The sequence below is a fragment of the Apostichopus japonicus genome, chromosome 1 (genome assembly GCF_037975245.1).
Source record: "Apostichopus japonicus isolate 1M-3 chromosome 1, ASM3797524v1, whole genome shotgun sequence".
Lineage (NCBI taxonomy): Eukaryota > Metazoa > Echinodermata > Holothuroidea > Aspidochirotida > Stichopodidae > Apostichopus > Apostichopus japonicus.
Window position 1 is genome coordinate 6,970,379 of NC_092561.1, and position 14,893 is coordinate 6,985,271.

The 14,893-nt window shown below is 37.9% G+C and overlaps 2 protein-coding genes across 3 annotated transcripts in view; one reads left to right on the forward strand and one right to left on the reverse strand.

The window, feature by feature from the left end:
* Positions 1–1,162: 1,162 nt before the first annotated feature.
* On the reverse strand, positions 1,163–4,899 carry LOC139965817 (galactosylceramide sulfotransferase-like). Its single transcript, XM_071968568.1, has 3 exons — positions 4,689–4,899; positions 3,882–3,988; positions 1,163–3,244 (listed from the first exon to the last, which is right to left on the reverse strand). The coding sequence occupies exons 1-3, from the start codon at positions 4,698–4,700 to the stop codon at positions 2,218–2,220; spliced, it is 1,146 nt and encodes a 381-aa protein (XP_071824669.1). The 5' UTR covers positions 4,701–4,899; the 3' UTR covers positions 1,163–2,217.
* A 6,247-nt stretch (positions 4,900–11,146) lies between these two features.
* LOC139965800 (synaptotagmin-1-like) overlaps positions 11,147–14,893 on the forward strand; it is a 56,271-nt gene continuing 52,524 nt past the window's right edge. For both annotated transcript variants that reach the window (XM_071968515.1, XM_071968545.1), the window contains exon 1: positions 11,147–11,306. The gene's annotated coding sequence lies outside the window, so the exon portion shown is untranslated. The remainder of the gene's footprint in view (positions 11,307–14,893) is intronic.

Below are 14,893 nucleotides of genomic sequence, written 5' to 3' on the forward strand. Positions count from 1 at the left end.
GGTGATGGCGTGTGCGTGTGTGTGCGTGTGTATGGGAACATGATATCTCAAGAAGTGTAACCTTGTTGGATCTCATACTTGGCATGAAGATGCCCAATATTTGAGCACAAGAACCCTATTGTTTTTGGTGGATTTCAAATAGGTCATTTGGGCTCACCAGATGTCTAATTCTGATAACTCAAGAGGGTAAAAATTTGATGAAGCTCATACTTGGTGTGTGAGTGCCCCATATTGAGTAGAAGAAGCCTATTGGTTTTGGTGGATGTCAAAGGTCACCAGTGGTCAAATTGTAAAAACCATGTTAAAACGATATATCAAGCAGGACAACATGTCTATATGTAATATCTGGCATGCAATGCCAAACCTTGAATGCAAGAAGCTGATTTATGATCAAGTTAACATGACATCAATCCGTTTGATCTGCACAATATTATTAAACTATTAATAAAGATAACCTGTGGTTAGAGTACAATAGCCCTATTAAAACTGGTAGAGATCAGAGGTCAAGCTGTGAACCATTGATATCTCAGAGATAAAACTTAGATGACTGATACTGTGGTTCTTGTTTCATAAAAATTTTAGTTAATGCCCATGGATCTTAAACATCCTATACCTAAGTGTAAACATGGTAACTGATCATGATGAAAACGGTGACATCCCTATGTTCCGACGTCTCTATGTTCCGACGTCTCTATGTTCCGACAAAAAAAAAAAAATTCGGAGCAATTTTTTTTATCCAAAAATTTGTTTGTACCAAGAAAACTAGTTTTGTGACCCCAATACTTTTGTGGACCAAAGTTTTTGGGGGTTTTGGGACTCAAATTTGTTCGGAGCAACATTGGACCAACAAGAGTTCTTTTTTGGCTGGCTTTCTTGGCTGACAGTTGTAATCCGTTGGCTCACGATGTCGGAATCAACACGTGGGGAACCGGGGCGGGGGTGGGCGGGGCTAGGGAAATGAATCGCCTACTGCTCTGCCTCTGTTACTAGTGGGAGCAAGACTTTTAATCTACTTTCCTTCTTGATATTTGTAAAAAATCTTTTATTCTGTTTTTGTACTATTGTTGTTTTCCTCTTTTAGTTTATAAGTTACACCGACGTGAACAATATTTAACTATATTTAACTATTTTACGGTAAATAAAGTTATGAAACACCTTATTCTAATTGTTAGTATTATATTTTTGTTTGTTTCAAAACAGGGTTTAGCCCTTCATGTTGTTTCTCTTGATATTAGATACAATCTGGGTAGCTCAGTCCGGCGGTGCATACAAACAACGAAGAGGTAAAATAAACGTACTGGGAAAGCGTGTTGTATGCCAATAAAGTTCTATTGAATATAATTACAACGAATATTCATTACATAATAACGCATACAGTAGTTCCGCGAAAACCTTATCATACTACTTCAAACTGATTTTTTTTGTTTTCTTTCTCCATTTTGATTTCAATGTATATGAGAATAATTAACATAATTAAAATAATTTAACGATATTGATGGATGTAAAACGGAATAATTTACTACTCATACAACTTAAAGGGTGTGAAGACTCGCGCAAAAAGAAACGTCTAATGCCGGTAATCTGACCTAGTTTCGAATGAGGTGTAACAGAAGTGTTAGACACCACCATCGATCCCAGAAAATACACACACAGCTTGCTACCGTCGGTAATTAGACACTAGTGTACAGTCAGTACATACAGCTGCGGTCAATAGCCACAGCACAGTGTATAGACGATACAGCGATGGAAATCTCAGGTCCAGCTCAAGATAACAAGGTATCATGTTTATACTGTCTGCATTCTGTAGCGACACGAACAAAACGTCACTTGCAAGCAACAGAAAGTTAATTTTTTCAGATGGCCGCACGCGCTTTGGGCGAGTCTTCAATGCCTTTAACCTCAAGTTGCAATTTAAATTTTTCATGTTTGGTTTTATTTTGCAAAATTCCTTCGACGACCGTAACGGTTTATCCCTACATTTCTGCGACGGCAACATTAGTTTCCGCGAGTGAGACTAATAAAGAGGGAGTGAGAGATCCCGAAAGGACAGTTGCAATTTCTTTCCTGTTTAGAGAAGGTCACCACCGTCGTAAAAGAAACCTTACACAAGTTTTTGCAAGCGCAATCAGCAGACGATATTCGCTCTGCAGATGTGCATGACCATTACGTTAGTCTGACGTCACTTCCTAGCAACGTAATAAACGTAGCACAAAGTCTCTAGCAGTCATAATCACTTTGCCTCTCCCTTATTTCTGGGAACAACGTTTCCTTTGCTAGCAGACGACAGAATTCTCCTGAATGATCTTTTAATTTGTAATGAAATGTTCCAAATGATGTTCTTTCCAATGTCTTCTCAGTGCATTCTTTTTGGTATTGTTCTCGCATTTTTCTGAACTTACTTAAGTCGTTCTCAAAATTCGGACCATACTTTCTCATCCTGTCGAAAAAGACTTCCTCGAAAAAATGATACAACACCATATCTGCAGAATTAAAATCACGTATTTTCTTCTCCATCGTCTTTGAAATATTAAGACCGGGTGCCACTTGAATATTTTTAGAAAGGTATAAAATATCTTCAAAAGACCAACAGAGTTCCTTTTTCAATAAAATCAAAGATTCGTCAAAGTATTCCATAATTAAGATCAAATCTAATTCATTTTCCAGTATTAAAAGTCGTTGTTCGATAGAAGCCATATCCTCGAATTGGTTGACTCTTAGACCTAAATCTAGACTCTGTAAATTACGTGAATACAAATTACTTCTCCAATAATCATTTTTCTTGTCCAGCAACGTCTCCATGCTGTGATCCCTTGTCAATTTATCTAACTTGAAGAATTGATAAGCGGATAGCCATTGCGAAACAGGTTCTCTCAAAAGCGATATATATTTGGTACCTTCTGTCATGTACGAGTTGGCAATTTGACGGTTATAGGCGATATGGACCGTCGATATATTATAACCGCGGAATGTACACGTGATGCGGTCATGTATAGGCGGGAAAAACATCTCACGGGGGCTCGCTTTAGAGAAATCTTTGAAGGTCACGTGACCCCGAGGATCTTGTCTCCGAAATGCGAACGACAGATTCCGAATGAATCCGAACCTATTTACTATTGACTGAAGCGTTGTACTGCCAGTCTTATGCGTCTTGACGAAGAATACGTTTGTAGTCGGGGTGCATGGTGTGTCCGCATCAAAAGGGGCTGGGAAGGGGTCACGTCTTAGTTCTTTGTTTCGTCTGGTCCTGGATAGGACAAGAATAGCATATTAAAGAAGATCAATAATTCATTCGATCGATCGATCAATCCGCATATAGGTTAGAATAAAGACATGTAGCATGGACATATACTCGTTTTAAATTACACCTATATAGATTAAGAAAATCAATCTAGCCAGCATTAATTCGTTCACGTATAAGTTATGACGTCACAAGACAGATATGAAAGCAACCTTAGATATTATATTTTACTACGTCACGATTTATTAAATATGATTTATTTTATGTGTGAATCGTGTTTTTTTTTTCAAGCTAGTTGTATTGGATACGATAGTTTCAAAACGGTTTCAATACAACATTTTGCTTTTGTTTAAAGATTTACGAGAAACCAAGTGAATATATCATGCATACTATGGTACAGCGTTATTTCACCCGACGGGTTATTCCGGTGGTTTAAGTTTAACAAAATTGCTGGAACTTTTCTTTGTGCCAAAATCACATCATATGAGCAATTCATATCTTAGAGATACACATTCTTAAAATTTGGTGACTTTACGACAATCAACACTCTCGACCCCCCCCCCCCCCTTCCCCTTCCCATGCCAAAGAATGGCCTGTCTTTTTTTAGTTAGAAGGTATATGTGTGGGATGTTAATAGGCTTACTGTATAAGTTGTGAGGAAAGTAGCTCATAGTTTGGTAATCGGTTGTGTGTTATGGCGAACACTGCGTATATTAATACAACGGCTAGAAAGGCCATTGCAACCCGATTCTGGAAGAAACAAGAATAGAATATTAGACAATAAAGCAAGCAATGGTCGTGGGGGGTCCGGGAATGGGGAGGGGCGATATAACACTGTGGGCGCGGTGCCGCCTTATGCGTCATTTTTGACGCAACTGAACATATCTTCAAACCTGTGCCTGGGGGTCCCGTAGGCTGGCTGATATCACACAGTGGGGATTGTTAGTATACTGTAGGCCTACTGTCATGTCCCGGTTGTCCAAAGCAATGATACTGAATAACTGATAGTATCAACAGTATAAATATCATGTTTCTATTAGATAAACTATGGGAACTATTCATACTGTCAGTACGACCGCTTTATATCATGTCACGAGAGCACAGTACCGAGTGGTATTAGCATTAATTGAAAACTTGCTAGCTGGCTGGCGGATATATATCAGTGTGAATGCAAACTCACACGAGATATGCGACGGTCTTTTGCTTGCTAATTAAACTAACAAATTTATAATTGACAACTTGTTGTTTAGGGTAAGGATGAGGGTGGGAACGTTGCCGCCCCCCCCCCCGTGCCTCCATCTCACCCTTCGCATTGCCGTCATCAGATCTCTTTGCAGCGTCAGTTCTCCAAACCCAAACATATTTCACAATATTATTAGACCTGTCTGCTAACTATAGTCATTAACGATATACACAACTTAAAGTAAGTAACAGGTAGTACGTAACTCACCCAATGCTTCATAATTTAACACAATCCGTTCGATGAATTTCAATGAATTGTTCCTCTGTCTATTATATCTTCAGACGATCAAAGGAAACAAATGTTTCTTATTCTTTAGGCGCCAACTTTTCATGTCGTCGTGGACACACTGTAACACGGAAACGCACGAGTTGCATGGTTAGTGTGATGTTGTAGTCTATGTGCTGAGCAGCGGTTTTAGAAGTGGACCGGTGTGCTGTTTACTCACTGATCAAGTATTTTCGACTTTAGTGAGCAGACTTTGAACCCCGTGTACTGGCAAATCAGGGGATAAACAAATACTCCGGAGAAGGTATTCAATTATACATTATACTGTTTTAAATAATTAACGTGCTTCTGAAAAACCTGAAAAACTAAGAAACTAATTAAGAAAATTATAATGGCAAACGATCAGGCGCATTCTTAGTGGTGCTTTCCTCGTTCCTTTTTGCAATTTACACTGGTAGTCAGTTTTTGAGCACTTAACAAATTCCATGAAATGAAGCGTTAATGTTTCCAAAACTACTCCAAAAGGAAAACAAGAGGGCAATTCGTGGAGTTGCAGATCTCATCTCCTTCATCGCGTTACTCTTGGCATCCCAATTTTGCTAAAGAAAGATGCAATTTGTTCACACAATTAGTTTGAATTTGAACGGACTTAAAGTGTAGGAGGCGTTCACGACACACTTTTTTTGGGCAAAATTGACATTTAATTGACCTCGATTGACCTTCGTCCTCGACCCTAAACACCAAAATCTGCACAATTGTAAAATTCACCTCATCATTCTCTACATATCGTGTGATTTAATGACTTTTTCCTACATGACAAGTATAAGATGGCTAAAATGTTTTTTAGGTGTTTTGACCTCTGACATTAGACCTATGACGTCATCAATCAGGCAAGCAAAACGTCACATGATCAGGCACCTTCCAATACAAGTCTAAACTTGATCCGACTTACGGTTTAGGTGGACTTAGGTGGACAAACTGACCTTTCACCTTGACCCTTAACAACCACATGAGTATTATTTTCAAATTTGTCCCATCAGTCTCTACATATCTTACGGTTCAATTACTTTTTCCTACATGCTGATAAGCAGAAAATGGCAAAAAAACAATGTTTATTGGCCTCTGTGACCTGTAACCTATGACGTCATCTGTCACGCAAGCCCATGCTTCCATGATCAGGCCACCTACCCACTAAGTTTCAATTTTGATGTAACTTAGGAAGGAGTTTGCGACACACGTTTTTACCTATACGCTATATGCCATTGACATTACCTTAGGGCTTTTCATTTTAGTGTAATGGAAACGAAATCTTAACAGCACCTTTTTGTTCTTATTTCAACATTGCGGGATTAACTTTTCATTCCTACAACTCGGAAGACTGGAACGAAATTATACCTGGGATGATCATTCGTGAACTTTCTCACTATTATGCATTTTCTTGCTGTATTCGTGACGGAATCATTTGATAGGTAAACAGGTGACACACTGAAATGTTGAAAGCCTAACAAACCGTTGGGCCGTCTGCCCTTGAGCGTAGAGTTTGGTTGAAATAAATGAACATACAAGATTGAAGACGAGCGGGGGAGGAAGGTATTTGCGGTGTCGTTGATTCTGGGTTTGCAAACAAATTGCTTTAATTACTTTTTGCTTAAAACAAGATAAGCAATCCTTGTACAATATTAAGGAACATCTTGGCTTATGATGGTCAGGTACGGCTAATGGAAAAGTAAAATCGTTAATCAGAGAGAGGCCTTCAAGTGCATGGCAACTGAGCCTTATGATCAGGGGCGTATGATTCACCCTGTTTACAAGGGGCGGGGGGGGGGGGGGGTAAGAGAACAAGGTACGAGAACAAGAAAGAAAATTTTGAAGTTTATTTGAACACTTTATTTGGATGACTCTATTGTGTAATAATTTGAAATGTTTTATGGACTACACCAACAACTGTTTTCATTAGAACTGAAATTATCATATTACCTTCGAATACACAAATGAAAGTGGGCAGAATTAAAATTGATTTTTTTTTTGTAAGGTCGAAATATACTCTACCGTTATAGTACAAGTAAAAGCTCGTGAGGACGAATACAACTGCATGAGTATGAGTAAAACCCCATGAGTAATAGCACAGTATGCACAGAGTATATGCGTACAAGTCAAGTTATTACTGTACACACTCACTGCAGTGATTTAATCTAGAAACGTAGAATGCTATATCGTCTTCTTTTAATTCCCAATTTACTTATTAAAGCAATAATCCCAACCGAGTTCTCCCTGTATCGCCACTGAGTACTGCTGTTAATTGAGAAGATTAAATATGGCAGCCTTAATTTAGGAATCAGCCTCAATGGTTAGAAATTAAAACAAGTCGATCAATTCATTTTTCTTTAGGACCAAATGGATTTTGTGTGGTTCGATTGAAATTTGCTCTGGCAACTGGCATAGCTGTATATATGGCTCAACTGGCAAAGGAACTACAATATCTCATCCTCATTGTGGGAGCGATGAGATAATTATAAATAGACCAATCTACTACATCGTCAATTTCAAGAGTCAGATAAAGTTTAATGTATAATCTAGTGCAAACATTGGGTCAATTGAGGCAAAATTGTTTACCATACTAAGTAACTATAAAGAGGTTTGTTCACAACGATCGAGAACTTCAGGCTCTCATAGCAAAAGCTTTCATGGCCACGATGCAGACAATTGATGGTGCCAAGAATGGCTATTAAGTGATGGATAGGGTTTAGCTGGTGAGAACTTCTACAAGGACTTAGAGATCACATTACTTTGTCTATTTAGTGTGTACAAGTCAATGGACAATTATGTGGAGTATGCTTTCTCAAATGGAGCACGTAAGTTTTACATAGCACAATGATCTCACTCACTACACTGGACGAAGGCCTGGAATAATGTGTTTATGTTATTTATCTGTCTCTCTACCCTCCCCCCCCCCCCCAAGACAGGAAAAAACATAAACCGACCTGCATACACACACATATATTTACCCGAAACCATAAAAGAAAAATGTTTTAAAAAATTGCTTCGTCCGGGCATCGAACTTAGGCAGACGTGAGAGTAAATTTAATCTGAAGTAAAATTGATTGCTTATCGAAAAATGAAATGAATCAGATTGGAAAAAGAAAAGTGGGAATCGGACCTAGGCAGAAATTGAAGATGAAGAAGGCAGTGCAAATAACAACTTGAAAACAAAACCAAAGTTAACAAGAGAATAATGACGCCTCATTGAGACCATGGTTTCACTGAACATCAACCCAGTCTACCCAGTCCATTGCAAGACAGCTATCCCACTTCTGACCCGGAGGCCGGAGTCTCAACGTACTCTCCTGGATGCTTTTGCGGACTAAGGGAGGATATGGAATTGGGATCATAAGCCCGTATACAAATTCTACCTTGGCAATGCCATTACGATTAACATTGGGTGTCTTGCATCCGATCGGAAAAAAATATATATATCATAAAAAAAAAAATTGGATACATGGCAAATGGTGGCGGTATAGGAAGAAAAAGAAATGTGGACGGATTTGGCCCTCATCCCGCTTATTTACCCCATAATATCATATAAAAATACTATGTGTTTTCTTAAAGTAACATGTCTCCCTCTATTTAACATGGCATCATCGTACGCTGTACGATCATTGCTCATCGACGCAGTTCCGTACAGTTCCGCCATAGTTTAGAAAAAGGGATGGTGGAGTGGGGTGGAGTGGGGAGGTTCGATCCCGTTTCACTCTTGTTTAAATGAGTAAGCCTGTGCAAAAAATGAAATAACTTAAATATCATACAGGGAAAATGATCGGGACCAGTAATCATCAGTGTATTGTAGTATAACTATCAGGAATACGAATAGCGTTACAAATCCCCCTATACATCCCTATCCCACTTAACCCCTCACCTCGGAAAAACTCTGAGACCCACGCGGACCTCCCTAGAATTTCTCTGCATCTTGTTCTTTGAGTTACACGGCACCATTTTGCAAATGAAGCGCTATTGTATTGATAAACTTTAAAAAAAAAAGGATCAATAGGAGACTGGGAAACCACATATTTTGACAGTCTTTCCTCTATGGAGACTTAATAATACACTACCACACTGTCATTTGAAAGTTGTCATTCCTTCCCCCTTCCTCTCCCGCCCCTTGTCTGCCCTTTACTTCCTCCTTCCCTCACCCTCACACCCCCACCCAAAAAATTATCATTGCTTAAAATACTTTTCGGACGTCTCTGGATTGTTTATAATCTTACCACTGTTTACAAAAATACATTTTTACGTCATTGTGCCAATAATATTAACACATGTTTATGACAAAGTATTGATCCGTTGCTTTCCACGTAGTCCTTCCAAAATGCCTGGATATACAATGATAGTTGACACGTTTAACACATAAGATCATCGATATAACTGTGATAGAGGTATAAATATAACCCCCCCCCCCTCCACTCCACCTCCCAATAGCTCCGCCTCACCCATAGTAGACACTTTTCAATGCACAACCACACTTGTTGAGGGTTCCTCTGGAAAGCAGTGCTTCTGCACTGAGCAGGACTATACCCCCATTAAAGATGAAAATAATATAAAAAAAAAACACTGTCTCAGGTATATTGTCATCCCCTCCCATGGGAGGGGATGACAATATTCCTGGTGCACCCCTTTCTCTTTCAACTTTCCCCTCGCTCTCCCTCTCTTTAGCCCTTTCCATCACCTTCTCCCTCTGCCATCCCGGACTTATACCTATAGTAAAGACCCACCCCTCTTGCATCTTGACATGATTATTCGTAATGCTTCCACCGTGTACAGAAAAAATACAGTTTTATTAACATGTATATATATATATCTATGACGAAGTAAGGATTCATCGCCTCCTCGTAATCCTTCCTAAAATTCACGGATTTGTAAGGACATTTAACACGTTTAACACATCAGAGGATCGATCTGTAATAGAGAAATTATTCGTCATCGTCATCATCATCGTCATCGTCATCAATATCATAATAATAAAATTGGTGTTGAGTTTGAAATTTTGGTGTTGACGTTATTGTATTCGATGTCCATGTATCTCCTATATCCAGATGATGCCAATTGTTTGATCCCCCAAGACGGTAAATGCAAGCACGAATCCACGGGGTGGGGGGTAGGGGGGAGGAATACGTACCCCTTTGTAACCCTACACAAACATTTAAACAAATTACAATTGATCATTTGCATTTTCTTTAATGGTAATCGGTTCGTTATAACTTTGCACCAAAACTCAAAATCGAGAAAGTTATAAGCTGTCTGTCTTCGAGGGATATTCCAGCGATGGCTGACAATGCCAGATTAATGATGGTCCACAGTGTTAAGAATATAATCCGCTTCTGTTGACTAGTAAGCCTTCATTTTCAAACGAATTTTTCTGTACTCTCAATTGTCGCGATGGGGTGATTTTCCTTTGTAACCAGATAAATTTATGAACTTTTCAACAAACATTGTTTTTGTTTAAATGCAGAGAGATTAATAGAAATTGTTATGACATTGGTACGTTTAATCAAACGCCTGCCAACGAAAAACCTGTTTAATATGTCTTTATACATACCAATCGATAAAACAGTATGTAAACGATGTAAACGATAATACTGATTTGGGGAAGCGGGAAGCGGGAAGCGGGGAGGGGGGGGGGGCTGGGGAGTGGTGGAGGATAAACATTTTGCCACCACTTTCAATTCTGGTGAGATCAAATGGTGACTGTAATAACTAGTACTATATATACTGATGGTCAAAAGTCAACTCTAGTTTTTTCACTCGACAGAGAGGAAACGGTCGTAAGTCATACTCATGATACTGTATATTCGTGTTCATGAAACCCACAATCATCGGGTGGGTAGTAGGGTGTGAATGATAATTAATTCTGAAACGGAAAATATTACAAATGACCAACAACAAAAAGAAAACCGTGGTTGCAATGGGGTAGTTGGGTATTTCTTTAGAAGATAACAGATTTTTCCGTAGGAAGTTTTCAAGCAACCTTTTATTTAAGTCCCTTGTTTCTCTTCAGTTTTCAAATGTAATGAGCTGAACATAAACCTTGAAATACCTGCACTAAAGCTTCGCTTTCTTCGCTTGTAAATATTAACGCATCACCCCTACACTTCCTCCTCACCCCCCCCTTTTTCCCCAATTGTTATTTATTCAGTGTTATTTTCAAGAAATTTGACAAATACGAATGAAGAATTTTAGATCTTTTTCCAAGTGTGCACAAAAGTTTCGTTGAAATATCAAGATATTTTGCTCTAGGCGCCATTGTCAGAATGCCAGCGTTTCACAGCTCGTGTGAAGGATTCACGCCACCCAATTAGCCAGCCATTGGTGAAAAGTGAGGTATGACGTAATCGGTTGCCAAAGTATTCTTTGCAATCGCTGTGAATGCCCCATTGTACTTCGTTGCGGTATATTCGTGCGGGTTAGCTTAGTACAGTATTGTGCTGTAAACAGTGAAACCTACGTATGAGTGACTTAAGGATGTTATCCGAGGTCCAGAATCCTGAACAATAAAAGTATTCACATAATTACAAAGGAAATAATAACTTTCATCGTAGGACGAGGAAGGTAAGAAAATTATATTATTATCACTTAGTATCTTATTTTCTTTGTCGCTTTCGTTTTACCTCGATTTCCTCATGTTAAACGTTAACTACTTAGCGTTGTCAATATAACTTAACGTCGTTAGGCTAGCCTACAATTGTTTTGGTTACTTTCGTTAGTGCAAAAGTTCTTAAGTTAAGCCTATTTCATATTATACTAGGCTCTGAAGTAACACTCCTACCGCAGTAGGGAACACCAAGAAGGTAAAGGAACATTTTACTCCTTGGAGAAATTTTAATTATGTCTGCATTCAAAATTATGTGAGAAAATGTAGTTCGGACAAGCCTAACAAGTACCAAGAGATAGGCACCAAACCTTAGATTAAGTTGGCGTAAGCTTTTTCTTGGAATACTACGATGAGGCCTTACTCATATTAGCCTAAAAGTGAAACTTGATTGTGCCATTTTTAGTAACAAAAGTGGTTTTGTCATTCCTGTACATAGACTAAAATAAGTTGTCTCACCCTACATTCCCTGTAGGGCCTATTGAATGTGACGTGTGAAAATGTAATTTATGATATGTTACATAATTGATACAAGCGACAGAACATCTTGAACTTTGTGTGTTCTTTTCGTTGGACAAACAACCATGCTTTTCTGACAAGCTCAGAAGAATTTCATGTTGTCCAAAGTCTATGTGTTCCTTGACTAAGTATAATTTTCAATAAAGTTGCAAACATCTTTCCTTTCAGCTTTGAGTTGAGTTGAGCTGGTTGTATGAAGACAAATTTACAGTGTGAAACATGTTGTCATAGTGCAACCACTATGTAAACTTGTTAGATATTTAGATATTTATCATACTTTCTTGCTTTCAGTAGATATGAGCAAATTGTTTTGCAAGAATTCCAATAATTTCTTTGCTTTTAAAATTATTTATGTAATTTTCCAGTTTCTGACACTGATCCACTTTAAGTTGTACATATAGTTAGAGTGGCTGAGAATGTTGTTCTGAAATTAATACTGAAACCATGTACTATAGTCAATTCCTGTACTAGCATTGTATTATAGAAATAATTTACTTTGCAATGACAATTTAATGGAACCATAAGTTCTGTAGAATATACAAGGTAACAAATTTTAAAGAAATATTTAAGAAGTAGGGCTCTACGATGTCATCTTAAAAGCTTTGTTCGGTCTTGCGTTGCTATGAGAATAGGTGCCATTAATAAGTGAGATGATGAGAAGATCATTGTCTCTCATTTTCCCCCCAAAACTTTGATCCAGATTGTATCAAAAATGAAAACTTGTACTACACAAATGTTTTTAATTTGACTGACTTTAAATAGCACCAGTTTGCATCTAAGACCCTTTCCCTTAAATAGCAACCAGAACTTTCTAGAAGGAGAGGAACTGTTCTCCATCCAGTAAGGGTATCAAACAACCTCTTTATCGCCCTCCAAAATTCTAAGATGATGTGAACAACATTATCCTGATTATTGGTACAGGATTCCCAAAAAGAAATTATAAGATTGGTAAGCTCTCTGCATAGCCACCTGTACAGAAAACTTAACAAACAAGATTGTTTTGTATGGCAAATGCAAAATTTAAACGTCAGTATCTTGACTTTTGGTACAGGATCTTCCAAAAGAAATTAAAAGATTGGTAAGCTTGGAAATATTGGGAAGTTGCATAGACACCTTTATATGCAGTAATGAACAAGATTATTTTGAATGGCAGAAACTGAAGTTGTTAAGGCAGAAATTGAAGTTGTAACACAAGTTTGGAAATTTGTGATGAAAGCTTCTACACTCAAATAATTAACCAAATTCCTTGTAGAATTTTGCATACAAACTACTATTGTACACAACATGTCATGAAGGTTGCAGTAATTTATATGTGAAACCTACCTGTTCTTGGTTGGTTGAACACATACAAATGAATAATGCAAGTTCTGTTGAAAAGTTAAGGGTACAAGTATCACTCTTGACTGAAAAGAGTTAATAGTCTATGCACGTACATGTGCATGGAAGCATACACATTATCATGTCAGGATAATACAGAGTGTGTGCATGTGTACTGTATGTATGCTTCATCATTGCAAGCTTGTTTCAATTCCTGATGGTATAGTTTCTGATATATTTGAGCATAGTTTTATTTGCTATATTTGTCCTTGTCGTAAATTCTAGTTCACTGATAACGATACCCTCATAAAGTCTTTCAAAAAGAGGTTTCTGATGCTTGGATAATTCCAATTGATGTTATAGGCCTAGCTATTCTTCAGTTTATGACATATATATCAATTTGCATGAATGATCATCTTCCCTACCCCTATATGCTTAAAGAGAAGATCTTTTTAGATCTCCTAGGGTTTCACTTTAGCCATGGAACACAGAATCCAACTTGAAAGTAGAATATTGCAGTATGTACAACGTACTCAAGTGCATGCACATAATATGTCTTTGTGTTACATAATTCGTTTGAGAGAAACACCCAGCATATATTCCGTGTTACTAAGCAGGGAACATTTATAATATCCACACAGAATCAGGTTGTGTGGACATAGCAGAGATTTAAGTCCACACAATATCTTTGTTCTGGTAGGCTGCCATTGAACAGCTTTTCATTCTCACAGCAATATACATTTGTAAAAGTCTGTCAGCCAATATACTGTGCATATGTACTGTACTCATACAGTATCTATAGATAGATAAAATAGAATGCATACAGTGGACTTTGTTAGTACTATGAAGGGAAATTTGTACATTCATCATGTTTAATATAAGTTCAATTACAATACACACTGTTATATTTCCAGGTGTAGCTTCCAATTAAAACTACTGCTACGTTATCTTTGCCGTCACACAAATACAGTAAATTTAAACCATAAACTTGGTTAAGTTAAAATGCAGCATTGCTTTCGATATAAAGTTTGATGAACTTTGGAACCAATAAAATACAAAATATATGCAAATACTAAGTCTGTAGGATCCGGTCATTATAATCTGTAACTTTGTTGACAATGACTATATAGTATTGTCTGGGAGTAAATTTATCAATTTTTCTTGTCTGTGTGCCTCAAAATTCAACCCCACCTCTCCTCCCCCTCATTCTCAATCCTCCCAAAGTATTTTCATATTTTTGTTATGTTTGAGAATCAGTGGCCACTAATTTACTATCTATAATGCTGCTGCGTGGGTTGGGGGGGGGGGGGAAGATGATACCGATCAGCTTGTTGTTAGCAAACTATACCGTAGAGCTTCTGTGTAGAACGATAGTGCAAAGGTAACCTCTTTAGAGCCTTGCAATTCCTAACTATATTTTAGGGTACGAAGACCGTATTATAGGGAAGGTCATATATAGTGTATACCCATGCGTGCAAACTGAAAGCACAGAAGCACAATAGAATACTGTAGTAGATATATATATACCAACCTTTTGTCGATGCGCTTCAGTGACTTGACCATCTAGTAAAGTAAGATAATCCACACGGAAGCTACTACAAGCCGATCTGCCCTGTCAATTAGTCAGGAAAAATTCAACCGTTATATATACCTGTAGGTGTATATTAAACTAGATGCATGATAGCCTTAAATTGCAAAAAAACTTAAAAAT